The sequence below is a fragment of the Podarcis gaigeae genome (genome assembly GCF_964106915.1).
Source record: "Podarcis gaigeae genome assembly, chromosome: 2".
In the NCBI taxonomy this organism is placed as follows: Eukaryota; Metazoa; Chordata; class Lepidosauria; order Squamata; family Lacertidae; genus Podarcis; species Podarcis gaigeae.
This window is the reverse complement of record NC_139679.1, coordinates 116,207,572-116,233,924: the sequence shown is the minus strand read 5'-3', so window position 1 is coordinate 116,233,924 and position 26,353 is coordinate 116,207,572. Positions and strand designations below refer to the sequence as shown.

The window sequence follows — 26,353 nt, the reverse complement described above, 5'->3', positions numbered from 1 at the left end:
CCTAAGGAAGGAAGGAAGGAAGCCAGACACTGAGGCCCTCGTCCGAGGGGTCTTCTACTGGGGTATAAATATTAAAATTAATACTATTATTAAGGCGATCGTGGCCAGCAATGCCCACCCCTCTCCCCTTTCCCACCTCCTCGCCTGCAACTCCCTTTGCACCAGATCCCTGCAGGCTGAAGCTTCCCCCCCCCCTCAAGGCCCCCTTTAAGAGAACAGCTCCCTTCCCTCCCTTCTCTTCTTCCCGCCCGGATCTTGTGCAGGGCCGCCTCTCCCCGTCCCGGAGCTTCTCATCCTGGACCCCCTCGCAAAGCCCCTTCCCTCCTTCCCCGCCATTGGCTTTGCACTCACCCGACATCCTGGGCAGCGGGGGCGGGAATGGGAGCCCCCGCGTGGGAGGCAGGGAGTGAGGGCGCTTAATTAGGAGGCTTGATTAGGAAGAAGCCCCCTCCTCCGCCTCCGCAGGATGAAGCCCCGCTTCCCGCCTCCTCCCCTCCCACCCTCCTTTCCAAGCCCCAATTTTATCTCTGCTGGTGAAGCCGGAAGTGGAGGCAACTCTGAGGAGGAAGGAGAAGTTTGTCTCCACGTTCAGCCTCTTGTCTGTTATTTGATAAATGGGGGGAGGAAAACCTTGTAGCACCCAACCAATGGGGAGACGAGGGAGGGAACCTGTGCATAGGGAATATAAGCTCATTCTTTGCCCCAGCTGGACTGTGCCTGCTTTGGCTCTCAGCTCTTGCAAGAGTATATTGTCCTCACTGCTTCACCAGTTTTGCTCAGATTGCATTTTAAGGAGCAAGTTCAAGGGTCTTGTTATAGGAAAATCCTTGGGCTCACCTGGATTACCAAACACAGACGCCAGCCAGGAATATAGGAGCAAAGCAGCAGCCAGGAGGCCTGATCTTTATTTTTAAAAAACTATTGCAAACAGGACTTCCACCCACCACCAGGAAGGAAGCCCAGAGCAAAGGATGGCTCTCACTTTGATCTGTTTTACAGAGATACCCACAACACCCCTAAAATTACATCATGGATACATTACAAATTACGTCACAAATTGGGAGGGTCTGGCAACAGAAACCTGAGCATCAGGGCTTGCCCCCCCTTCCACTGACCTCCACCATACACTCATCAAGTGATGCAAAAGAGATATTTACATTTCCCTGTTTCCCAGCCAAGTTAATCACACCCTTTTGTCTTGATCTGGGTTTGCTATTGTTTCTGGAATGGCTACCTGTCCCGCACTCAGGTATCAGGATGCCAGAGATTATATCACTCAGGCAGAGGGGCTGCTGAGTACATGGGCTCACACTTCAGAGATTATGGCTGCCCTTGGCAGCCATTTCCTTCCTGAACAGAAGAACGTTGGAATGGTGTAAATCCAACACTCGAGTGATTCTATATGAATTTCTGAAGATTTCCCAGTGAGCCAGTACATAGATACATTTATCAGTGAATTCATAGAATAATAGAGTTGGAATAGACCACAAGGGTCTTCGAGTCCAACCCCCTGCCAAGCAGGAAACACCATCAGAGCACTCCTGACATATGGTTGTCAAGCCTCTGCTTAAAGACCTCCAAAGAAGGAGACTCCACCACGCTCCTTGGCAGCAAATTCCACTGTCAAACAGCTCTTACTGTCAGGAAGTTCTTCCTAATGTTTAGGTGGAATCTTCTTTCTTGTAGTTTGGATCCATTGCTCTGTGTCCGCTTCTCTGGAGCAGCAGAAAACAACCTTTCTCCCTCCTCTATATGACATCCTTTTATATATTTGAACATGGCTATCATATCACCCCTTAACCTCCTCTTCTCCAGGCTAAACATGCCCAGCTCCCTTAGCCGTTCCTCATAAGGCATCGTTTCCAGACCTTTGACCATTTTGGTTGCCCTCCTCTGGACACGTTCCAGTTTGTCAGTGTCCTTCTTGAACTGTGGCGCCCAGAACTGGACACAGTACTCCAGGTGAGGTCTGACCAGAGCAGAATACAGTGGCACTATTACTTCCCTTTATCTAGATGCTATACTCCTATTGATGCAGCCCAGAAATGCATTGGCTTTTTTAGCTGCCACGTCACACTGTTGGCTCATGTCAAGTTTGTGGTCAACCAAGACTCCTAGATCCTTTTCCCAGTACTGCTCTCAAGCCAGGTGTCACCCATCTTGTATTTGTGCCTCTCATTTTTTTTGCCCAAGTGCAATACTTTACATTTCTCCCTGTTAAAGTTCATCTTGTTTGTTTTGGCCCAGTTCTCTAATCTGTCAAGGTCGTTTTGAAGTGTGATCCTGTCCTCTGGGGTGTTAGCCACCCCTCCCAGTTTGGTGTCATCTGCAAATTTGATCAGGATGCCCTTGAGTCCATCATCCAAGTCGTTGATAAAGATGTTGAATAAGACCTGGCCCAAGACAGAACCCTGTGGCACCCCACTAGTCACTCTTCTCCAGGATGAAGAGTGTTGTGACGTGGGGTTTGTGATTTCAGCTCTCTTGACATAATATGCTGGAGACAGTTCTCTAGTAACACTTCTTTATTAAAGCAAACAAGACTGGGGCCTGAGGAGGGGAGAGCTACATTTATAGGGACAGGGAACTAGCTAGAAAGGATACATTTTGGAGGGAACAATATCAGGCAATCACAGTCCTGCCTTTTGGAGGAAACCAATAAGACAGAGGATCCAAATACAGCAGCTTAAATGAACCAATAGTAGCTGTACCCTCTGGAACCAAAAGGCAGTTACTTTACCCTAATGCAAATACAGACAATAATAATACAGATATAAAATCCTTTGACTCAATACACAACACCGAGGAACCATTGATGAGCACCCTTTGGGTTCGGTCAGTCAGCCAGTTACAAATCCACTGAGTGGTAGCATAGTCAAGACCGCATTTTACCAGCTTCTTTACAAGAATATCATGGGGCACCATGTCGAATGCCTTGCTGAGATCAAGGTAGGCTACATCCACTGCGTTCCCTTCATCTACCAGGCTCGTAATTCTGTCAAAAAATGAGGTCAGGTTAGTCTGACATGAATTGTTATGTGCAGCAGAGGCCATTTGAATAGGTAGGAAAAACTGTAATGAAGTGTTTAGTGGGGACATTTGCAGAAGTGATTGTGTTGATTTTGGTAGTCGGTGTGTGTGTGTGATGTCTGCTGAAGGGGCAACCCGCCCTACCCATCTCCTGGACAGAAGTCTCCCTGTTTACATAATAGGGAGGGAACACTCTCTCTCTGGCTTATTGCACATTCATTACACACAGTGTCTTTTGCAGTGTCCTGTATTCTCCTCACAGACACAGAGACACAAGAACATTGAACAGGCACTTGCAGCAGCAGCAGCAGCAGCTGCCAGACAGACTAACTGCCAAAGAATTCCTCACATGCAACCCCTCCCATGAATCTTTTTGGGGGAACCATGTACTTTAAATATGTGCTGAATGTACACTACGGATGTGAAATAAATATTCTTTGTGGGAAGTACTGAGGAAAAAGTGGAGGGCAATTTTAATTTGTAAGGACAGAGGGGGAGTTCTTTGCTTTGTTTTCTGTCGTGAAAAATAAAGCAATAAATTTAAAAAGCAACCCCTTTTTTCAGTGCTTGCTTTTAAAGCAATAAAGATGCAGATACTCACCATGGAATTGTTACAGTAAGTGCCATACTTTGAACAGTTGGGGAATGTTGGGGATGTTTGAGTACTCACGGAATAAAGCCGCACTTTTTTTTAAAGCACCATAATTGCACAGGGGGTGGAAGACGATTGGCTCTGTCCAGTGATACCTGTATGCAGCTGTCATACTAAAAATACTGCTCCCTTTCCCTTATGGAGTATCTAAAAGCCCATATAGAGTCCTTAAGTAGGTTCTCTATCGGTAGGAGAAAATAACAGAGGCTGCTATGAGAATTACAAGGTCTAAGATATAAAATAAATGTTCATAAATGTACCAGGCAAACACATACATAAATATATATAACAGACATTTAATTCCAGCAAGCTGGTCTCTGACCATAATAATAAATTATTATTATTATTATTATTATTATTATTATTATTATTATTATAAAAAACAGAGGCCAGCCAGAGAATATTGAGAAGCAAAGCAGGTAGTAAGCATGATCTTTATTAAACTGTTGCAACAGGGTCCCCCACACCCCACATGCAGGGAGGGAGGAGAGGAACCTAGAACAATGGTGTGCAAGCTCTTATATAGACATTTGAAAATTGCCTCCTCTGTAGCTCAAGACCACCCCCCTAAACATCATATGTATGATCATAGAAGGGGCGGTCTACAGCAGAAAACCTGTCTGCCAGGATACCTGATAATGGCCACTGATTGCTTTTACCTGGGCATCCTGGCCATTTTTTTTATGATGGTTAATACTTTAGTTCCTGAAACCAGGTCACAGGCTCACCCTGTTCATACACAGATACGCTCTTAAGACAGGATTTGTTTTCAAAACACCGCTGCACAGCCAACTCCCCAGCTCTTGCTGTAAATAGTGGGTCTTTATATGATACCTGGGGGCCCTGCAACACAGCCGGTCAGAACAGAAAAGGGAGGGGGTGTGGAGGGGGGTGTCTCGCAGAAGAGAAGCGGCTCTGGCTCAGCAGAAGCCCCCCCTCCCCTCCCTTTCGGCAGCCTGACCAAGAGGGCAAGTTGAGGTTGAGGGCAGTGCGCAACGTGAGGGAAGGCAAGAGGGTGCATGGGTCTCTCTCTGTGTGTGAGTGGGTATCCAAGTGGAGGGATGGTGGAGGGAGCCAGCCCAGCACCAGGCTTCAGAGGTTCCTTTCGTTAGTGGAATGAGAGGGTTGCTGCCTCTGCCGCTGCTGCCGCCATCACAACACACGAAGGCAGCAAAGGCAGCAGCTGGCAGCTGTCCGGGTTTGGTTCAGCACAGCCACTGGCCTCGTTGCCAGCCTGCCCCCCTGCACAGGCAGGTGTGTGGGATGTGTATGAGACCCAGACAAGCTGGGCTGAGGGACGCTGCTTGGGGCATTTCCCGCAGGGCCACCCTTTAAAAAAATATTTTTTATTCTTTATTTTATTTATTTTGTAAAATATATTTCACAATTACCACATTTGAATTTTGAAATGAAAAAAGATTCTTCTTTGCGGGATAACTTACCTTACGGACAATTTTTACGCCTTAAAAGAAATTCCTCTTTTAACCACGATTTTTGTAATAGTGCAGATATCCTAGCTCATTCTCTTTCTTCCAAACAGATCCAAAATTAAATCCCTCACAAAGGATCAAACATTTCTTCTCTTTCCCACTACCACCTCACATTCTCAAAACCACATCACGGGATCATTAGAATACACCTCTCATGCGGATAGAATCATCAGAATAATACGCAAACATTAGCATGTATTCTGGAACATACCAGGGTGTAATGAATTTCCTCTGATAGGCAGACCAAATCCATTTAAGATATGTTAGTAGATACAGACATAAATTCTGAAAAAATCATTCCTCGCACCAATAGCACTTCCGGCCCCACTGGACATCATAGATGTGGTAGATGCTCATCTTGCCCATACAGACTAAAGAAATTTAGGATGAGAAAACGAACTTCAGACTATTATTCATCATTTTAGTACCTGTCAAACCAAAGACATAGTCTACCTGATTCAATGTCCTTGTAATTTATTGTATATAGGCTCTACCACTCGAGCTGTGGGGGTTCACATTGGTGAACACCAATCGCGTATTCGTAATGCTAATTTGGAGGCACCTCTGGTAGAACATTTTGTTTCTCACAATCATTCAGATACGGATCTATTATTTACAGTTTTATGGGTGAATCAGAAGGCAATTAGCATTAGAAAAGATTATGAGCAATAGTTACGGCAGCAAGTAACACAATTTATTTTCATGTTTAAAACCATTTATCCAGGGGGTCTAAACTCTGAGTTAACCCTTAATTGTGTTGTTCGATTATTTGTATTTTGTCTGTAACTTTACACTGCTCCTTTTATCCCAACCTCCTTGTATTTGTATTGTTACTTTGCACTGTACCTTTAAACTCAACCTCCTTGTTATTAGCACCACCTGGAGTTGGCTTTATATGTTTTTCAAAATATATTGTTAGTAGCAGTGACTACATTATTACATGAGCACTGTTCCATAGCATTTGGTATTTTCATTTACATACATTCCTTCGAAATAAGATGGGGTATGTACTCTTTTTCATTACTGTTTGTATTCTAGTTTAAATTTTTTGTAAAGTGGTATGTCATGCAGCTCATCGTCTGCAAAACTTTATTTTCAGTTTATGAAGCAATTCTATATCCTCCCACCACGCTGACAAGAATTCCACAAAACAATAGTCAATATCCGGAATCACTGTTCAGTGTTGGACATCATATTTGTTGAATACACAAAGCTTCACAGCTTGTCTTCCATCCTGCAAAGTCTGGTTCCTCACTTCATTTAAAGATTTCCAGAGACTTTGAGACTAAAGATTTCATTTTGTACTTGTCATGGTTTGAAGGAATGCTGTAAAGCTTGTCCATTGTGTATATACATGGTCATCGTGCTGCCTAGACATTGCTGACGTGAGCTTAGGGGCAACAGCGGCCACAGTGCTGAAAAGTCCAAATAAATGGGCAGTCGCAGATCATGAATCTGACTTTCCTCCAACTTCCAAACCAAAACGGGAGGAAAAAATATTTCAGGTTTGAAGGTGGCATGTTAGTCTGGTTTGCTAAACCAAAACTAAGCCAAAATTTAGCTTAGTAAGTGTGAGGCAAAATACAGGGCAGTAAAACAAGGAACAGGGTGGTGAATCCAGGGCAGGGCAGGGAGGGGGGTTGGGGGACAGTTGGTTTTCTCTTTCCACCTGGTACTGAAGTGACTTCAAAACAATCCATTCCAATCTCCGGCAGCCTCACAGGATGGGCCCCCTGGAATTTGTCACACATGCATGCACCAACCCAGATACTCATAAATCTGTCAGTCTGTCTGTGCTTGGCTACCCAGAGTTTAAATGCAGGACTTTTCACATTCACACACCCTTTCAAACACAGGTCCTTGGAGAGGATCCCTAATTTGGCAGAGGGGGGGGGGGGAGAGATAGATCTGAAATACTGGACAAAACTATCAATACAGGACATGCCATTTTTGAATTAGGCAAAGCAGGACTTTATAGGTGATATTGTGTCCAGAAACAGACAATTAGGCAGACGGAGCTGTTCTAATAAGGGAGTCCTATGCTGCCTATAGCCAGCCCTGGTCAGCAGTGTGTCTGCAGCTCTTTCAGCCAGTTGAACTTTCTGAGCACTTTTCAAAGGCAGCCCTATGTAGAGTGTGTTACAGTGACCCCTACACAATGTGGCACCAGACTGCCTCTTTGGGGGGGGGGGGTAATTATCTGTTCTAAACGTGTGTTTGTTTGTTTTTGTGTGTGTGTGTGTGTGTGTGTGTGTGTGTAGTTTAAATTCTCGGAATGCTTGTTTTTTGAGAAGGGGCTCTTCGGGTCATGAAGCAATGCCTTTCAAGACAGCTCCATAACACTGATTGTGCCCTCACGCTGCCCTATTGTGTGTGGATTTTGATCCAGACGGGGAAAGATACAGCAGAATCCACCCCCCTCTGTGTCGCCCTTAGGTGTGCTCAGCCTTCACCTCCCCATTTCTTTATGGAGGGGCAAAGGCTATGCACTTTGTATAGATGCAACTACAACCAACAACTGGCATCTTCTGGGTGCACTGAGCTCCCCCCCCCACCGCCTTCTCTCCTCCAGATGTAATACAGATTCCCTCAGCATCTTGCCCCACCTTCCAGAAGGCAAATATATAACAATAATACATTTTATTTATATCCCGCCATCCCCGGGAGGCTAACATCAGTAAAATTACAATAAAAACATAATAGGGGGAAAAACCCAATCCAAATTACAAGTTGAAATACAATTTAAAATGCAGCCTCATTTTAAAAGTAGCCCATAGATCAAAACCATAAGGGGAGGGAAACATAAGGGTCAGACTGAGTCCAAACCAAAGGCCAGGCCCTGCAGAAAGATGCTAATTATTATTATTATTATTATTATTATTATTATTATTATTATTATTATTATTTATTATTATTTATACCCCGCCCATCTGGCTGGGCTTCCCCAGCCACTCTGGGCGGCTTCCAACAAAATATTAAAATACCGTAATACATCAAACATTAAAAGCTTCCCTAAACAGGGCTGCCTTCAGATGTCTTCTAAAACTCTGGTAGTTGTTGCTCTCTTTGACAGCTGGTGGGAGGGCGTTCCACAGAGAAGGCGCCACTACCAAAAAGGCCCTCTGTCTGGTTCCCTTTAAACTTGACTTCTCGCAGTGAGGGAACCGCCAGAAGGCCCTCAGCGCTGCACCTCAGTGTCCGGGTAGAATGATGGGGGTGGAGACGCTTTTTCAGGGCCCTTGTCCCTTGTGACAGAGCGTTCCACCAAGTCAGGGCCAGTACGGAAAAGGCCCTGGCCCTAGTTCAGACCAATCTAACCACCTTGTGACTTGGGACCTCCAAAGTGTTGTCATTTGTGGGCCTTAAAGTCCTCCGTGGGGCATACCAGGAGAGGCGGTCCCCTAGGTACATGGGTCCTAGGCCGCATAGGGCTTTACAGCTCAAAACCAGCACCTTAAACCTGACCCTGTACTCCACCAGGAGCCAGTGTTGTTGGTAAAGCACTGGATGAAACTGAAAAACAGTTTCTATCCAAATGCGATTTTGGTTTTAAACGCAATGTAAGGTAGTCTCTAGGTGAGTATATTGTATTTAATTATGGGAATCAGTGTTTCTAGGGGGTTAACCAGGCTGGGATAGCAGGTTTGTTGGTTTTTGAATGTCTGATGCAGATTTTTTCAGTTTCGTTGTTCTGTATGGGACAATGACAATAAAGATTATTGTATTGTATTGATACATGTGATCCCATGGCAAGGACCCCGTAAGGAGCCTCGCCATGGCATTCTGCAGCTGCTGGAGTTTCTGGGTCTGATTGTTTGTTTAGGACATCATTATATTGTAGGAAATACCGCCTTGTGTCTTTGAAGGGTAGACTCTTTTCATCAGCAGTGATAAATATGACATTAATTGGTTACTGAACAACAGCTTCAATGCTGTCAACATGAGCTTTGTCTGAGGTTTCAGACATATACATTTTGTTCAAGAAAGATGCAGAAAATACTTTTCCTTTTTGATTCTGGGCACTTGACTTCTCCCATCCTGCTACCATCATGGCAGACATTTGGGGGTGAGATCCAGGGCCCCCTCAGCAGCAGCAGCAACAACAGATGGAGCCCCCACAAACATTTGTCACATTTTGAAGGTTTTTTTAATTAAAAACAAACAAAAGGCTTTTCCTTAGCCTCTCATAGCCCTGACATTAGCTCTTGAAAAAGAGAGGGTTACCAAACATCATGGCCCCCAAGTATGAAAACAAACACTTCCAAATTCTTTTTTGCACACCCAGAGACAGGAGTCAGCAACCTTTTAAGGTTGAAGGCCGGATCACTGTCCTCAAACCTTGCTGCAGGACGGAGCATGCGTGCACATTCTCTCGTTACTACACAATCCAAAGATTGCACCAAAAACCAATAATAAAGTCCCGAAGGTCTCAGTTCTGCGCTGTAGCATATCTGTTCCGTTCTGAGACACCCTCCCAGGGTTCTGGGGTGTGCAAAGCCTTGATTCCCTGTTTTTAACTCCGCTACCGAATGCAGCGAGCGGTTCCTTCTGCAAGACGCGTGTTCTCCGCTCTCCAGTCCTGGAGGGGGAAGACGCTTTCGGTAGCGGAGTTAAAAACAGGGAAACAAGGCTTCATACACCCCAGAACCCGGGGAGAGTGTCTCAGAACGGAACCACTCGCTGCGGCGGCGGGAGCAGTGAGCCAGTTGAGGACCGGAGAAGGGCTGCCTTCAATGGCGGCCGTTGAGCACAAACAAAGCCCAGGCCCTTTCCTCTCGGCTCTAGGAGGAGGGAGGGAGGAGGAAAGAAATCTGCAACCAATCAGAGGGAAACAATGCTGCTGGCACCAATCAAAGTCTAGCCTCCTTCCTCCGCAGGGCGGGGAGAAGCCAGAAGCCAGGAGAAGGGAGGGAGGTGTGCCGCCATCAGGAAGAGAGAGAAAAGAGTGGTGCAGCCTGAACTATATGAATCAGAACCATGAGGCAATTTCTGGACCATCCGCGGGCCGGATCCAGAACCCATTTGGGCCGGAACCAGCCTGTGGGCCTTAGGTTGCGGACCTCTGTCCAGAGACTTGACAGCCATCTTCACTTCACTCCTCAGTTCCTTTCACTAATCTCCCCTAGCCCTAATTCTTTCACACATTCCTTTAAAACATTTTTGTGAACTAAGAAACACAAAAAACCACACCCTCACTGGTCACCTTCCACAGGTCAAAAGCCAATGCACAAAATATTTAATAAAAACAGCTCCAAGCAGGTACACAAGAGCACAGAAAAAAGGAGATGAGTTTTAAAAGCAATCCCAAATTTAACACAGAGACCTTTCCATTCAGCTGGAAAATGCTATCAGTAAAAAGCTATCAGTTAAAAATAAATTATGCAAAGTTCAAGTAATGAGTGCCTGGAATGCTGATCTACAAGACAAGGGCAGCCCATCATTTTGGCAGTGAAAGGCGGACCTGAAAACTCAACAGATTCAACACACACCTTGAGCATTGCAGATTCACACTCGCTCCCTGTTTATCTAGCAAAAAGTTGCCACTTACTTTGTACATTTAGTATATGTGACCTTCATTACTTTAGTACATATATATGTGTATACAAATTTAAGTAGAAACACTAAAACATCATTCCATGCATTTACAACTGATTTCCCCCTTTATGAGTTTCTTGATGTAAGTAGTGAACCCTGAGTTGAAAACTCTATACATTTATATCATTTCCCCCATGTGAATTTACTAATGAATATTAAGGTCTCCACTCCCTCTGAAACCCTTCCCACAGTCAATACACCTGTAGTCTTCATTGTGTATGAGTTAGCTGATGTCTTCTAAGGCGTCCATTTTTACTGAAGATCATTCCACACTCCATACATTTGAATGGCTTCTCTCCTGTGTGAGTTCGTTGATGTATTCTAAGTTTCCCACCTTCACTGAAGCTTTTTCCACATTCAATACATTTAAATGGTTTCTCCCCTGTGTGAGTTCGTTGATGTATTCTAAGTGTTCCATTCCTACTGAAGCTTTTTCCACAATCCACACATTCAAATGCTTTCTCCCCCGTGTGAGTTCGTTGGTGTATTCTAAGTTTTCCACTTTCACTGAAGCTCTTTCTACATTCAATACATTTAAAGGGTTTCTCCCCCGTGTGAATCAGCAGAGAACATCAGGAGATTCTTGGATATGGGAGGGGTGAAATCTCCTCATCCTCCCCCATTTCATCTGACCATTCAAGAATCTAAACATAACAGTAAGTTACGCACACACTCCAAAAGTTGTCCTCTGCTTACAACTTTTGTTAACACATTTGCAGGTATCTCTTTTCCCCTTTATCTAAGACACTTTTATCACATCATTAAACAGTTACTGCAACCATTAGGGAAAGAGTTAAAACACAAACCACAATCTGTAGTTTAAACAAAATACACACTGTGAATACACAAATGAATAAGCAGCTTCTAGAAAAATCTTCATACACATTTTTCCCCCTCCCAGATACAAATTAACATTGCTAATTAGGCAGATTTGAACAAACCACTTTTGTACTCAAACACATGCTTGCTCCTTCAATCCTTTTAACGTATTACACATGAACCACTTAAGGTCAGGTAAGGAAATAAATAAAGCGTTTTGTGCTATTACTGTCAACACATTTCATGCTTGGTTCAAAAACCGCACCAGAGTTGCTTGTGACCGCAGCCTTAGCAAACTCTTCAGAAAACCTTTTCGGTGGTACACCCTTGGTTGTTCTCTCGGATCTGCGCAGAACTCTCTGATCTTCTTGTTCTGGTGCTTCCTCCTCTTTGGGAGAATGGGGAGCTAAAGTATATGAAGCTGCTAAGTCTTAATCTGCGTCAGACTCACCTGAGGCTTTGGGCTCTGATAATCTGTGCCATCATCCGAATCTACATCGGCATCAGAATTATCGTCAGCTACAACAGCACTTGCCTCCCTCTTAACTGTCTTTGCCCCTTTTGCACCATCATCACAAATGGGAAGGCTCTGAAAAATGCCAACTTTGTCCCATTTCGGATTGTCATCAATACTCCTGGTCAGCCTTATGGTTTTCGTGTCTGTGATCAGGACACGATAAGACCCTTTCTCATATCCTAGGAAAACACCATGTTCTCCACGCTTACTCAGTTTGTCACCCTGCGAGGTGTGCACCCAAACCTCCGACCCAAAATTTTTAAAATGCTTTACATTCGGCTTCCTCTTGTGAAGCATTTCGTTCGGGGTGCAATTTACAGCGGACTGCTACCTCCTGTTAAAACACGTGACAGAAAAACGAAAGAGCTTCGGCACAAAAGGGATTGGGCAGCCCCAAATCATGCAACAGTGTTCTGATTCCTTGCTGCAGGGTCTGGTTTACTCTCTCACATAAACCATTCCGCCAGGGTGATCTGGGCGTGGCAGTCCTATGCTCAATGCCCTGTTCAGAAAGAAAAGCCTCAAACTCTTCTCAACAAAACTCACCTCCCCTGTCACTGAAAAGACAACGTACATTCTCATTATGTACATTCCTGAGCCATTTACAAAACTGACAAAACTTGGTAAAGGCTTCAGACTTTTTCTGCAACATATAGACCCATACATATCTTGAATAGGAGTCTATCAACACCATAAAAAACCTTGAATTGACTCTAGAGAGCGCTAGAGGCCCCACTAAGTCTGCATGAATGACTTTGTATGGTTTCTTGGCCTCTCTCCCAGACTCTGTACCTTTGCTCTGTACCTTTCTCAGCACAAGAAACACATTTCACGTGGTAAGGACATTCCTTCAACTTCATTCCCTCAACCATAATAGGCATTTTTGCCACAGCCTGGAAGTTCAAATGACCATAAACACAGTAGTATAATGAATACATTGGTCATGCAACTTCTCATTCTTATCAACTGATAAATTGCAACACTCTTTCTCAGTTGCTTCTGCAGTACCTGTAACAAAAGGCAATTGGTGAAAACCATTAACACATTTTGCATACAGAATGAGCTTCCCATCTCGACGAATTTCACAACGAGATCTAGCAGAAACCACCTTAAACCCCTGGGACACACTCAACAGATTGTCCTGAATATGAGGAGCATACAGGACATTCTTAATTGTTGCATTCAGGCTCCTTAAAAACACAGTTCCCTTAGCCAAACTCCTGAGAACAGTCCCATCTGCTTGATGAATTCCTTTCTCTTGCTTCTCAAGCTGAACAAAGAGACTTTCATCGTTGGCCATGTGGTTGGAACAGCCAGAGTCAACCACAAAGAAACTCCGCCCACGTTGATTGGAACAGCGAGAGATCAAAGCCTTTGAAGTAGCAGGTGCTTGGGGATTTCGTCCTCCTCCCCCTCTGCCTTTGAAGCTTCCCTTCTTCTTTGAAGATTTCTTACTGCACTGGAAACTCAAATGGCCTTGTGCTCCACACAAAAAGCACCGCCGCAACTTTAGTGCTTTAACAGCAGTTTCACTTTCACTTTCCCTGCTGAAGACTCAGGCACATTTCCAAGCATTTTTAACAGCACAGTCCCTGCTTTCTCTAACAGCCTGTCTGCGATCCCACTCATTCAAGAGCACGCTAGACACATAATCTTCTGTTAGCCGGTCAGAAGGCATCGTAGAAATCTGGGCAGGTACTCCATCGTAAGACTCATCTAGGCTGTTTTCTAGGCTGTTTATCATCAGCATTGCAAACACAGCATCTGAAATAGCCCGGTCTCGCTGAACAAGGTCCAGTCTGAGACGCTTTAACTGAGATAGATGGCTAGGCAAATCACCACCTTTCTCCAACTGCAGCCTGCACAGCTTCTTGAAGAAAATCACACTGGAACCAGCATTCTGCCTCAAATGCATATCTCTCAGCTTATGCCAAACAGCTTGTGCAGTCTCTTGACCCTCTAAATTCACCAACAAGTGGTCTGCAACACTCAAAACAATTGTCCCTTGGGCTTTCATGTCTGCAGCATGCCACTCAGGCCAATCATCATCATCCTTATCGGGAGGGTCATCTTTTATAGTGTGAAATAGCTTTTCCCTTTGTAAAAGCGCTTTCATCTTGACCTGCCATACTGCATAGGTTTCAGGCATGAGGAGAGGAAAGGATAGAGCCATCTGGCCAGAATGTGCACAGGCCATGTCTGCTATTACTTAAAGCAAGATAAAGCCTTGGACTCCTTCAGCTACTCTCTCTCCCACTCAGAGCGCAATTAACAGGCAAACAGGGATGCTATCTTCTTCTCTTTGCAGTCAGCAACATACCTTCATAAATCAAGCAGCTGCAACAGCAACAGTGGAAGCTTAAACAATCTGCTCCGAAACAGCTCTGCTTCTGGGCACCGCAAATCAGTCCAGCATGCAGCGTCCGTTCCGCTGTCCGGCAATCAGCAACAGAAACCTTTGGCGACTGGGACGACTGGAACAACGACTGGTCAGACGACCGGGCCCATAACCGATGTCAGCATCGCCCTTGAGCCAGTGCCACCAACTGGACTCATCCACTTCAGCCCCGACTGGGCTAGGCGAGCTGGGTAGCACTTCCAGAGACCACCTTCCGCACAGGAACAGGTCAAAGTGCTGTGGACTCACAGCTTAGAGTTGTGAGCACCGGATTCACTCCAACAAGAAGATAGTCATCGCACAGCAGAGTATAGCAGGGCATAAAAGACTTGGAGAGCAGCTCTGTAGAATATTTTCTTTATTCTATCTACAACTATAATACACAACTACGGTATATACAGAGCTAAATGAGGTCTAAACTGAAAATGAATGCTGAACTGCACTGAGTGCCTGCAGCTGCTCTTAGCAACAACCTTATCTATACACACGATCTCTAACACTCAGTCTCTCTCTCTCCGACACACTGACTGACACTTTGATGTGAGGCTGAAGCGGAATAAGTAGAGAGCAGAAAACCGCCCCTCCTCTCTGAAGAATGAGTAGAGAACATCAGGAGATTCTTGGGTATGGGAGGGGTGAAATCTCCTCACACAAACCTCCCATGTAAGGTTTAGTCTAGCAAGCCTTTTAAAAGTGGATTAGAGAGAAAATGCAGGGAGGAGGAATATCCACCACCATAGCTAAACAGAACCTCCATGTCAAGAGGCAGTGGACCTGTGACCTCCAGGTGCTGGAAACCCAGGTGAGAGGAGGGCACTTACCTTTCCCAGAAGCCCCTCAGTGTCTGGGAACAGTGTCTGGTCTACTTCCCCTGCTCTCCCACTGGGCCACCGACTGGCATCCGCAGCTTCCCTGAAGGAGAGGACACCATCCCCAGAGAGGGGAGAACTGAGAGCCTGTGGGGTTTCCCACTTTGAACGAGGGGGGTGCATGGTCTTCAGGAAATCCTGCTTCTGGGCCTCCCAGTGCTGCTGCGGCTGCCCCTCCTCTGCCTCCTGCTTAATTTGACATAAATCTGCCCGAGGCAGAAGATCCCTGATGGTCCCAACTTGGCTGGCAGGAGGTTTCTTTCCTTTGCACTCCAGTCTCTCCCTTTTAATGGGTCTCCTGGATCCCTGCTCTTCTATTTTTATACTACCCTGCTGGAAAAGAAATAAACACAAAGGAAAATAACATTCAAGAATAAAAACAAAAGCACATTTTTTAACCATTACCCAATTTTTGAACTATATTATTACTCTTTGTATTTCCGATGTTCAGGCTGTGAATGACAATCATTATGTCACCCAAACGATTCCACCCAGAGACAAGTGGAAGTTATCCAAAGACTGGGGGAAACATCAAGGTTTGTTTTAGTTGTTTAGTCGTGTCCGACTCTTCGTGACTCCACGGACCAGAGCACGCCAGGCATTCCTATCTTCCACTGCCTCCCACAGCTTGGTCAAAGTCATGCTGGTAGCTTCAAGAACACTGTCCAACCATCTCGTTCTCTGTCGTCCCCTTCTCCTTGGGCTCTCCATCTTTCCCAACAACAGGGTCTTTTCCAGGGAGTCTTCTCTTCTCATGAGGTGGCCAAAGTATTGGAGCTTCAGCTTAAGAATCTGTCCTTCCAGTAAGCATTCAGGGCTGATTTCCTTAAGAATGGAGAGGTTTGATCTTCTTGCAGTCCCTGTAACAATCAAGAGCCTCCTCCAACACCATAATTCAAACACATAAATTCTTCGGCGATCAGCCTTCTTTATGGTCCAGCTCCCACTTCCATACATCACTAAATTCATATATACGTGTATACAAATTTAAGTACAAACACTAAAATATCATTACATGTATTTACAACTGATTTCCCCTTTATGAGTTTCTTGATGTACCGTATTTTTCGCTCTGTAAGACGCACCAGACCACAAGACGCATCTAGTTTTTGGAGGAAGAAAACAAGAAAAAAAATATTCTGAATCTCAGAAGCCAGAACAGCAAGAGGGATCATTGCGCAGTGAAAGCAGCAATCTCTCTTGCTGTTCTGGCTTCTGGGATAGCTGCGCAGCCTGCATTCGCTCCATAAGACGCACACACATTTCCCCTTACTTTTTAGGATGGAAAAAGTCAGTCTTACACAGCAAAAAATACAGTAAGTAGTGAACCCTGAGCGAAAAACTCCATTTATATCGTTTGCCTAGTGCGAATTTGCTAACAAATATTAAGGCCTCCACTCCCTCTGAAGTCCGTTCGACATTCAATACACCTGTAGTTTTCATCGTGTGTGAGTTCGTTGATGTATTCTAAGGTGTCCACTTTGACTATAGCTCTTTCCACATTCAATACATTTAAATGGTTTCTCCCCCGTGTGAGTTTGTTGATGTCTTCTAAGGTGTCCACTTTGACTGAAGCTCTTACCGCACTCCATACATTTAAATGGTTTCTCCCCTGTATGACTTCGCTGATGACTTTTAAGTGCCCCACTTCGACTGAAGCTCTTTCCACAATCCATACATTTAAATGGTTTCTCCCCTGTGTGAGTTCGTTGGTGTATTCTAAATGATTCACTATAACTGAAGCTCTTTCCACATTCAATACATTTAAATGGTTTTTCCCTTGTGTGAATTCGTTCATGTACTCTAAGTTTTCCATTAACACTGAAGCTCTTTCCACACTCAAAACATTCAAATGGTTTCTCCCCTGTGTGAGTTCGTTGGTGTCTTCTAAGTGCTCCACTTTCACTGAAGCTCTTTCCGCATTCAATACATTCAAATGGTTTCTCCCCTGTGTGAGTTCGTTGATGTATTCTAAGTGCTCCACTTTCACTGAAGCTCTTTCCACATTCAATACACTTAAATGGTTTCTCCCCTGTGTGAGTTCGTTGGTGTATTCTAAGTTTTCCATTAACACTGAAGCTCTTTCCACACTCAAAACATTCAAATGGTTTCTCCCCTGTGTGAGTTCTTTGATGTATTCTAACTGCTCCACTTTCACTGAAGCTCTTTCCACATTCAATACATTTAAATGGTTTCTCCCCTGTGTGAGTTCGTTGGTGTATTCTAAGTGCTTCACTTTTGCTGAAGCTCTTTCTACATTCAATACATTTAAATGGTTTTTCCCCTGTGTGAGTTCGTTGATGTATTCTAAGTGCTCCACTTCCACTGAAGCTCTTTCCACATTCAAAACATTTAAATGGTTTCTCCCCTGTGTGAATTCGTTGGTGTATTCTAAGTTTTCCACTTTCACTGAAGCTCTTTCCACATTCAGGACATCTAAATGGTTTCTCACCTGTGTGAGTTCGTTGATGTATTCTAAGGTGTTCATATCGACTGAAGCTCTTTCCACATTCAATACATTTAAATGGTTTCTCCCCTGTGTGAGTTCGTTGGTGTATTCTAAGTGTTCCGCTTTTTCTGAAACTCTTCCCACATACAATACATCTAAATGATTTCTCCCCCTTGTGAGTTCGTTGATGTTTTCTAAGTTTTCCACTTCCACTGAAGCTCTTTCCACATTCAATACATTTAAATGGTTTCTCCCCTGTGTGAGTTCGTTGGTGTATTCTAAATGATTCACTATAACTGAAGCTCTTTCCACATTCAATACATTTAAATGGTTTTTCCCCCGTGTGAATTCGTTCATGTAGTCTAAGTTTCCCAGGTTCACTGAAGCTCTTTCCACACTCAAAACATTCAAATGGTTTCTCCCCTGTGTGAGTTCGTTGATGTCTTCTAAGTGTTCCACTTCGACTGAAGCTCTTTCCACATACAGTACATTTAAATGGTTTCTCCCCCGTGTGAGTTCGTTGGTGTATTCTAAGTGTTCGACTTTCATTGAAGCTCTTTCCACATTCCACACATTCAAATAGTTTCTCTCCTTTGTGAGTTTGTTGATGTATCCTCAGACTTCCAATGTGATAAAAGCACATCCCACATTCCATACATTTAAACTGTTTCTTTGTTCTTCCCAAAGAATTCACATGTGGCTCCATAGAATTCTGACTTTCATCTTCCTCACCTGTTTGGGAGTCTGGGAGGAAAGAGAATCCTGTTAGACTTTCAAGAAAGACAAAAAGGGAACTGAACACATGTCAATCCCAATCTGTACGTTCTATCATTGTAACACCTTCATTCTCCACTATCCTCTCTAGGATCCAAATTTTATGAAAGCTGATGAGACAGTGGCAAGAGCAACACATAACCACTCTATTCAAACTTAATAAAGCATTTTATAATACAGAACTATGGTGGAATTGGCTTATTAGACACATCTGTTTTTTCTTTCTGAAGTGAAGAAATGATCTCAGGCTCAAGTAACAGTATTTCCCTTGTGAAATAAATAAAACATAAGTGCTACATGTAAATATTGCAATATATTAGAACCTAAGAAGAGCCTGCTGGATCAGGCAAAGGCCCACCTAGTCCAGCATCCTCTTCTCACAGAGTCCAACCACATGCCTGTGGGAAACCGGCAAGCAGGATTGGAGCACAAGAGTCTTCTCTGCCTTCGTGTGCTTTCCAGAAATTAGTATCAAGAAGTATTATTGCCTAGGACCACAAGGGCAGAGCAGAGACGTCAGTCTTATCCTTTTTTTTCAAGCTATCCAAGTTGCTGGCCGTCACTGTCTCCTGTAGCATAGATTCCATAGATGAACTATGCTTCTATTTATTCATCTTTGCAGCCCTTAAAAGCTAATAAATGTATTATGGCCTAAGCTTTTGTGGGCTGCAGTGTGACAAAGTGGAATATTGACCAGGAAAGCTGGTGCAACTATAAACTTCTGAGTCTCTTTGTTGGCTTTGTGTACTTATTTTGAAATTTGCACCAAGGTTGTACCACAGTATTTCCATGGAAGCTTAGGGACGGACAAAATTACAGAGTGTCAGCTCTGTGAATCTCAAGCCTCTCGTGCCTCCGCTGACAGAGCCTGAGAACGCAAGAGATGTGATTCAGTTGGAATGTGAAGCAGGGGAGGAGCAGCCAAGCTGCAGCAGGAGGAAAGAACAAAGAGCAGGAAGAGGGGGTGCCGGGGGGGGGAGGCACAGACTCTTATCTCCAGTTTGAGGTCTGACAGAGAGACCCCAGAAATAGCCTGTCCAAAAAATCGTAGGCTCAAGAGAATCTGCGAGAAGAGGGGAAAAGAAAGGGAAAGTGGGGGCTTCTTTGCTGGAGGACTTGGCAACTGCAAGCTGGGATGAACAGGCTGAAGACTGAGTTCCACAGTGATTTATGAGTTTGAGCAATAAACCTGAGATAATTACTACTGGAGTTGTCTCGCGTCTGTGCGGGAGAACCAAGGGGCGCTAAAATTATTATCCCACTCACTCACTCTCACAAACAACCCCAGTCTGTAAGATTGGCAAGTTTACACAATTTGCTTATAATACCATCCGCTCTTTGACTTTATATGCCCAATCCTAAGTGTAGAGCCTCCAGCCACAGGAATCGTGTATCATGATAACGGGTCCTTTGTCCCTTAACCCCACCAAACTGTGGAGGTGCATGCATCTATTGTGTTTTGATGCTGGTGGAATGTATCACTCTGACCCTGTCTATAAAAAATAAGAGTAACAGAAACAATTTAAATGCATTAATTATAAATAGTTATGGGAAGCATTTCCATTCCCCTTCACCCATTTTTCTGAATTGGTGTGCAACATCATTATCATCAATTATTCTTGCCGTGGAAATAACACCTAAGATTTCAAAGCCTTGAAGAAAATCTGCCCTCACTACTTTAGGAAAAGGATTCAAGAAACAAAGAGCTGCTTCGGAGAAGGCCTCACCCCTTCCTTCTTCCTGTCAGGAACTTCCTTCCATTTGTCTCCTTTCCATCTTTCCCTCTTTCTCCCTCCACCATCCATCCATCTATCCCTGTCCCCATCTCCTCTCTCCTGGAACTCACCAAATTTCTCCAAGGGTCCTGGGAGGGAATGCTCAGAGGTTGTGGGGAGGGATGCGGGAGACAGCCTGACCAGGTCAACCGTCCACCTTCCTCCTTCCATCCTGGCCAGGGTTGCAGGTTCAGTCTCAGCTAGGTTTGCAGGTTCAGCTTCCTGAGGAGCGCAGAAGCCAGAGCAAGTTGCAGCTTCCTGGGAGGGAGGGAGGGAGGGAGGGAGGGAAGAAGATGTCAAGGGAGTCTGAGAGCCCCTGCAGGGATTCTGCTGCCGAAGACATTCTGCTGCCCCTGGATAAGCCCCAATTGGGCACCCCCTTCCCAAGATCCCCCACCCATTTTCAAACAGTTTTGGCAATTCCTTTCACCTGCCTGTCCTACCTCCCTTCCTGAGAGTAGATCTCAAGAGTTGTTTACACTACGTGATCCCTTAAAGAGGGCAATTCTTTAAAACCAAAGGCCATTTCTACAAAATGGAAGACTTCCAAAGGCAGCCTTTTACAAGGAAATTTTTGATGCTTTTTATTTTGTTGGAAGCTACCCAGATGGGCTGAGGCAACCCAGTCAGATAGGCAGGATGCAAGTAATAATAATTGGTGGTCTGCATCCCTGCGATGGGGTGAGCTCCCGTTGCTCGGTCCCTGCTCCTGCCAACCTAGCAGTACGATAGCACGTCAAAGTGCAAATAGATAAATAGGTACCGCTTTGGCAGGAAGGTAAACGGCATTTCCGTGCGCTGCTCTGGTTCGCAAGAAGCGGTTTAGTCATGCTGGCCACATGTCCCGGAAGGTGTACGCCGGCGCCCTCTGCCAGTAAAGCGAGAGGAGTGCCGCAACCCCAGAGTCGGTCATGACTGGACCTAATGGTCAGGGGTCCCTTTACCTTTTTAAGCCTGTCCTGCTAGGCATGCTGATCACAGACTCTGTCCAAACAACCCCTTCGAACGCAACAGGGCTTCCTATTTATACTGCTATCAGTGGGAACAGTCAAACCACGAAGCCACTGATCAACCAGAGTTTCCTGTTTTGACCAAACACAGTTTGAAGTTAGCTTAATATCCTAGCTTGTTCCAAAGCTGGCAGCCGTAGTTTCTTGGTTTGGGCAAAATGGAAAGTTTGTTAGTTATGGCTCATAAGAGAGTGCCTGGTTTCATCACAGTTCACCCTCAGGGGCTGCCCAATCATGAGGTAAGCTGGGACAATTAGGTCAGGAAGCAGATGCAGGGAGATATGGGATCAGCACGTTCCCAGCTCCCCTGTTTGCTAGCCTTGCTGCCAGTGTAGGACCATAGCTGGTAAATTTGTGCAGCTACCCATTTAGAAAAGTTGGTCTAGCAAGCCTTTTTAAAGTGGATTAGAGAGAAAGTGCAGGGAGGAGGAATATTCACCACCATAGCTAAACAGAACCTCCATGTCGAGAGGCAGTGGACCTGTGACCTCCAGGTGCTGGAAACCCAGGTGAGAGGAGGGCACTTACCTTTCCCAGAAGCCCCTCAGTGTCTGGGAGCAGGGTCTGGTCTGTCCCCCCTGCTCTCCCACTGGGCCACCGACTGGCATCCGCAGCTCCCCTGAAGGAGAGGACACCATCCCCAGAGTGGGGAGGACTGGGAGCCTGTGGGGTTTCCCACCCTGAACGAGGGGGCTGCATCGTCTTCAGAAAATCCTGCTTCTGGGCATCCCAGTGCTGCTGCGACTGCTCCTCCTCTTGCTCCTGCTTAATCTGACATAAATCTGCCCGAGGCAGAAGATCCCTGATGGTCCCAACTTGGCCGGTAGGAGGTTTATTTCCTTTGCACTCCAGTCTCTCCCTTTGAATGGGTCTCCTGGGTCTCTGCTCTTCCATTTTTACGTCACCCTCCTGGAAAAGAAATAAACACAAAGTAAAATAAAACCCAAGAATAAAAACAAAAGCACATTTATTTACCATTTGCCAGTTTTTGAAATATATTATTACTCTTTCTATTTCTGATGTTCAGGCTGTGAATAACAATCATTATGTCACCCAAACAACTCCACCCAGGGAGGAGGGGAAGTTATCCAAAGACTGGGGAAAACATCAAGGTTTATGGAAGTACAAATAATATTTGGGGGTGGGGGAACCAAGGCAGTGGGAGGGAAATCCAAAAACAACCCAGTGAGAGGACTGAGCATGTTCAGTGGACCGGGAATGCTGATCCTGGCTGCAACTTCTAGCATGTTGGAAAGGCAGCAACAGATCTTTGTATATGATTAAGGCTGCAACAGACCCAGCTAACATTGAAAGTACATGGCTTCACCCAAGAAATCCTGCGAGCTGCAGTTTGTTAGGGGTGTTGAGAACTTCAGCAATAAACTACAGGTCCTGTGGTTCTCTGGGGGAAGCCACGTGCTTTAAATGTATGGGATCTGCACAGCCTAAGAAACTAACAAAAGGAATATTGAGCAACAAAATCTAAGAACTCACTCCAAAATATTTTAAATTTGATGGTCACAAACTCTCTTGACTGAAGACACTCTAACTTGCAGTCCATTGGCTGCATATGGCTTCCCAAGCCTCAGGGTGTGTCCTGCTAGTCCCTGCCGTTTCCATCTCCTGATCTGATCATAGGATGAAGATCTCTGTCTGTTCTGGAGAGAAAGATGCCTAAGGGGCCCTTGGAGAGATCTTTTCAACTCCAATTTCAGCACAAACCATCACAGTGCTGAAATGGGGCAAAAGGAAAATAAATGATCCCTCTGGCTGCTCTTTAAAGAGGATTTCTAAAGAACAATCAGAAGGGACTTTTTTTCACAGATCTCATTGCTAATTCAGCAGAATCTTCTTGTGCTCTTATTTCTCCTCCATCCCAGCACTGGGGGTGGAAGGTCTAAACATGCTGATTGTGTTTGCAAGACTTGTATATATGCTAGATGGCATGTCTGGTGAGTGTGTGCAGCACCTCTGGCATGTGTGCATGTGACTTTATGGTCTGCACCTCTTTTCTGTGTGCGCATGCATGTGCATACATTGGCCACAAAGCTCACTGGAATGTGGCCTCCAGAATCAATGCAGCTTTAAGCCCATAAATCTTCCGTTCCTCCTGCTCTATCGGAAAGAACAATCAAATTTGAGATTATCAGGAGGAGAGAACTGGATCTACAGAGTTAATGTTCTCAACATCCTATGGATACAAATTGCAATGAGATTTTTCTCTAATTACTAATTAGATTTTTTTCTTAAAAATATGAAGCAGTATAGAAATGAAAGGAGTAATAATCTGAACATGAATAGCTAATTTCAATTTCGCCTTCCTCAGTCTTTAACAATACTGTCTTCAATGTTTTTATTATCGTTAATTCTTTTCCATATGCCACACTTCTTAAGAATCCTCCTTTCCTCTGCATTCTCAAAACTGTCACCCACTTCAACCCTCAGCCTTCATCTGAAAACTCAGCTGTATTACTGAGGAAGGTGGAAATAAAACAATTAATGAGACAGGTTTAAGCTTGTCTCACTTATTCACACGCAGACACAAGAGGTCACTAGCTTTGATAGTTTGGGGAAAGATCAGATGCATTGTCCGGGGAAAAGATCTATTAGCTGTTTTATTAGCCGTGACAGAACAACGGAGCCTCCATGTGTAGGCACAGTTGTACCTTGATTTGGGGCAGGCAAAAGAAACCATTTCCTTGCTAAATGAATCTGATGGACATCATTGCCACAAGATGCAACGATGGTGGTGGCAAAGAGAGCTTTCAAAGGCGATTAGACCAATTCACCAAGGAGGGCGATAGGTTTATCAATGGCACTGGCAGAGGGAGGGGGCAGGAGTAGTGGTCTGCAAAGGGTGTCAGGGGGCTGCAGGGTGAGAGGGACACCTCCCTGTTGCACTGCTCTTCCTCCCCCCCCCCCGCCTCCCCTTCCCTCTCCGCCGTGGGGAGGACCGTGGAAGAGGACGGGGCTCCCTGATGAGGGACAGGGAGAGGGGCGGCAAAAGCCCCAGCTACGCCGCTGATCCGTGAGCGACTATATGCATCGTCCATCGGGAAGCAGCAGCTGCCTTGGACCCCTCATTCTGCCCCTTGAGCTCAGGACTGAAGGGAGCTCCCAGGGTCTCCGGCAGGGTCCGTGCCAGCCTGAGCCAAAGATGTTTGCCCCTGTGCCCTCCTGCAGATGCCCTGCCCCTCAGCTGCGCCCCTTCCCCTTCCTGCCCGGTTGGGGGGGGCGCCCTGCAGCCTCTGACTCCACTCGGGGCCTGATCCTGCCAGGCCCACCTGCTCTCCCCCTCCTCTCCCCCCCCCCGCCTCCCGCACCTCGGACTCCTCGCTCCGTCCCTGCAGCGGAATCCGGCTCCTCTCCGGGGAAACTCGCCAGGCCACGGGGCCGCTGCTCCTCCGCTCTCCTCGGCGGGGTAAAGGAAAGTGCAGCCGCTCTCGAGTCCCCCTGGCTGGTCCCGTTTCCTGCCTCTCTGAGCATCGGAGCTCGCTGGCTGTGGGTTGGGCCCTGGGAGGCTGCAAGGCTGGATGCGCCCCCTTGCGCTGTCCCTCAAAATTTTTTGTATCATTGGAATCTACCTGGCATCTTATAAGATATCCAGAATGTTGCACAAATAAGTCTCCTTGTGATCCGATGTGCAGTCACTGGTTTCCTCATCACTAAATATTTTCAGAAAGCTGGGACGATGCCACCCTGCAGCCATAGCTGTCAACTTTCAGATTTGATAATAAAGGATCAGCAGCCTCTCCTGTCCTGGGGACAGTCTACGGGATATCTAACAGCGGGAAATGGGATAGCAGCGGGAAATGGCACTGGAATAAGGGAATTTCCCGCAAAAAAAGGGAAGGTTGACAGCTATGCCTGCAGCCCGAATGTGTAGCTGGAGGAGGCAGTCCAGTTCCCAGCTCTGCTGGTTGGGATCATGCAATCACTTAGCTCCAGCCACCGACCTTTCCAAACCCTCCAACATTTCTCTCATGAAAATAGGGACATCCCATTCCATAAATATAATTTTACTATTTATACACGGCACATCTTATTACTGCCCCAGCCACTCTGGGAAGTTTCCAACATATATAAAAAACATAGTAAAACATTAAACATTAAAAAACTTTCCTATACAGGATTGCCTTCAGAGGGCTGGGGGTTGGATAACTCCATTCTCTAATTCTAAACAGTGGCACTTGGAGGGTTTCTCTTTCCCTGCTTTTTCATTCACTGCCTCTGGTCTCCTGCATCCATTCAGCAGAGGAGGGGAGCGTTTTTGGCTTTCATACTTCTCCACTCCCCACCCCACACCCAATATAACCAAAAGCACAATATAACCAAAAACACACACACCATTTGGGAGTAAGGACCAAAAAAATAAAATCGTTTTATATATTTTATTACATATTTTTGCATTTCAATCTACTATATAAATTTTATTGTTTATAGCCAATGGCGACCACAATACAATATAAGCACAAATAACACAGCTGCAAAACAAAAGACACTGCATGCACCAGACCAGGATAAATCTATAGTGTACAAAATAAATTTTCACATTTCTTTCAATGGGAAGGATATAGGGCAGCAGAGTCCAGGTGGTGGGGTCCAGAGTGGAGTTTCTATCATCCTTGACTGTCTGCCCTGCTGGCTGAAGCTGGTGGGAACTTGACAACAACATCTGGGGACATCTCAATGACTATTCTGTGATATACAAAATCTTCAAAGGATTAAGACACTGATCCAGAAGAGAATGAACTGAGAAGAGGCCCCACTGAATTATCTGAAGTGAAACAGAGGAAGATCATTAAATAATAATAATAATAATAATAATAATAATAATAATAATAATAATAATTTATTTATACCCCGCCCATCTGGCTGAGTTTCCCCAGCCACTTTGGGCGGCTTCCAATCAAGTGTTAAAAACAGTACAGCATTAAATATCAAAAACTTCCCTAAACAGGGATGCCTTCAGATG

At 45.2% G+C, this 26,353-nt stretch overlaps 2 protein-coding genes and 1 long non-coding RNA gene across 5 annotated transcripts in view; all 3 read right to left on the bottom strand.

The window, feature by feature from the left end:
* LOC310837389 (uncharacterized protein) overlaps positions 1-24,487 on the bottom strand; it is a 53,796-nt gene extending 29,309 nt beyond the window's left edge. Inside the window, exons 1-2 of one of the 3 annotated variants that reach the window (XM_083723928.1) lie at positions 24,045-24,487; positions 2,893-2,995 (exon numbers count right to left, since the gene is read on the bottom strand). In XM_083723928.1, the coding sequence (XP_083580054.1) occupies positions 2,893-2,995; positions 24,045-24,073 (132 nt within the window). In that variant the 5' untranslated portion in view covers positions 24,074-24,487. Of the gene's footprint in view, positions 1-351; positions 1,328-1,638; positions 2,001-2,892; positions 2,996-24,044 lie in introns of those variants that run through there. The other 2 variants (XM_083723927.1, XM_083723929.1) reach the window with 2 other exon arrangements.
* LOC310838204 lies at positions 4,086-11,321 on the bottom strand. Its single transcript, XR_014560796.1, has 2 exons — positions 9,539-11,321; positions 4,086-4,711 (listed from the first exon to the last, which is right to left on the bottom strand). It is a non-coding gene; the product is annotated as an uncharacterized lncRNA (long non-coding RNA).
* Positions 16,810-24,804, bottom strand: LOC310839507 (uncharacterized protein; the record flags this gene model as incomplete). Its single annotated transcript, XM_083728145.1, has 4 exons — positions 24,702-24,804; positions 21,907-22,287; positions 20,440-20,626; positions 16,810-18,563 (listed from the first exon to the last, which is right to left on the bottom strand). The coding sequence occupies exons 2-4, from the start codon at positions 22,270-22,272 to the stop codon at positions 16,810-16,812; spliced, it is 2,307 nt and encodes a 768-aa protein (XP_083584271.1). The 5' UTR covers positions 22,273-22,287; positions 24,702-24,804.
* Positions 24,805-26,353: the final 1,549 nt, after the last annotated feature.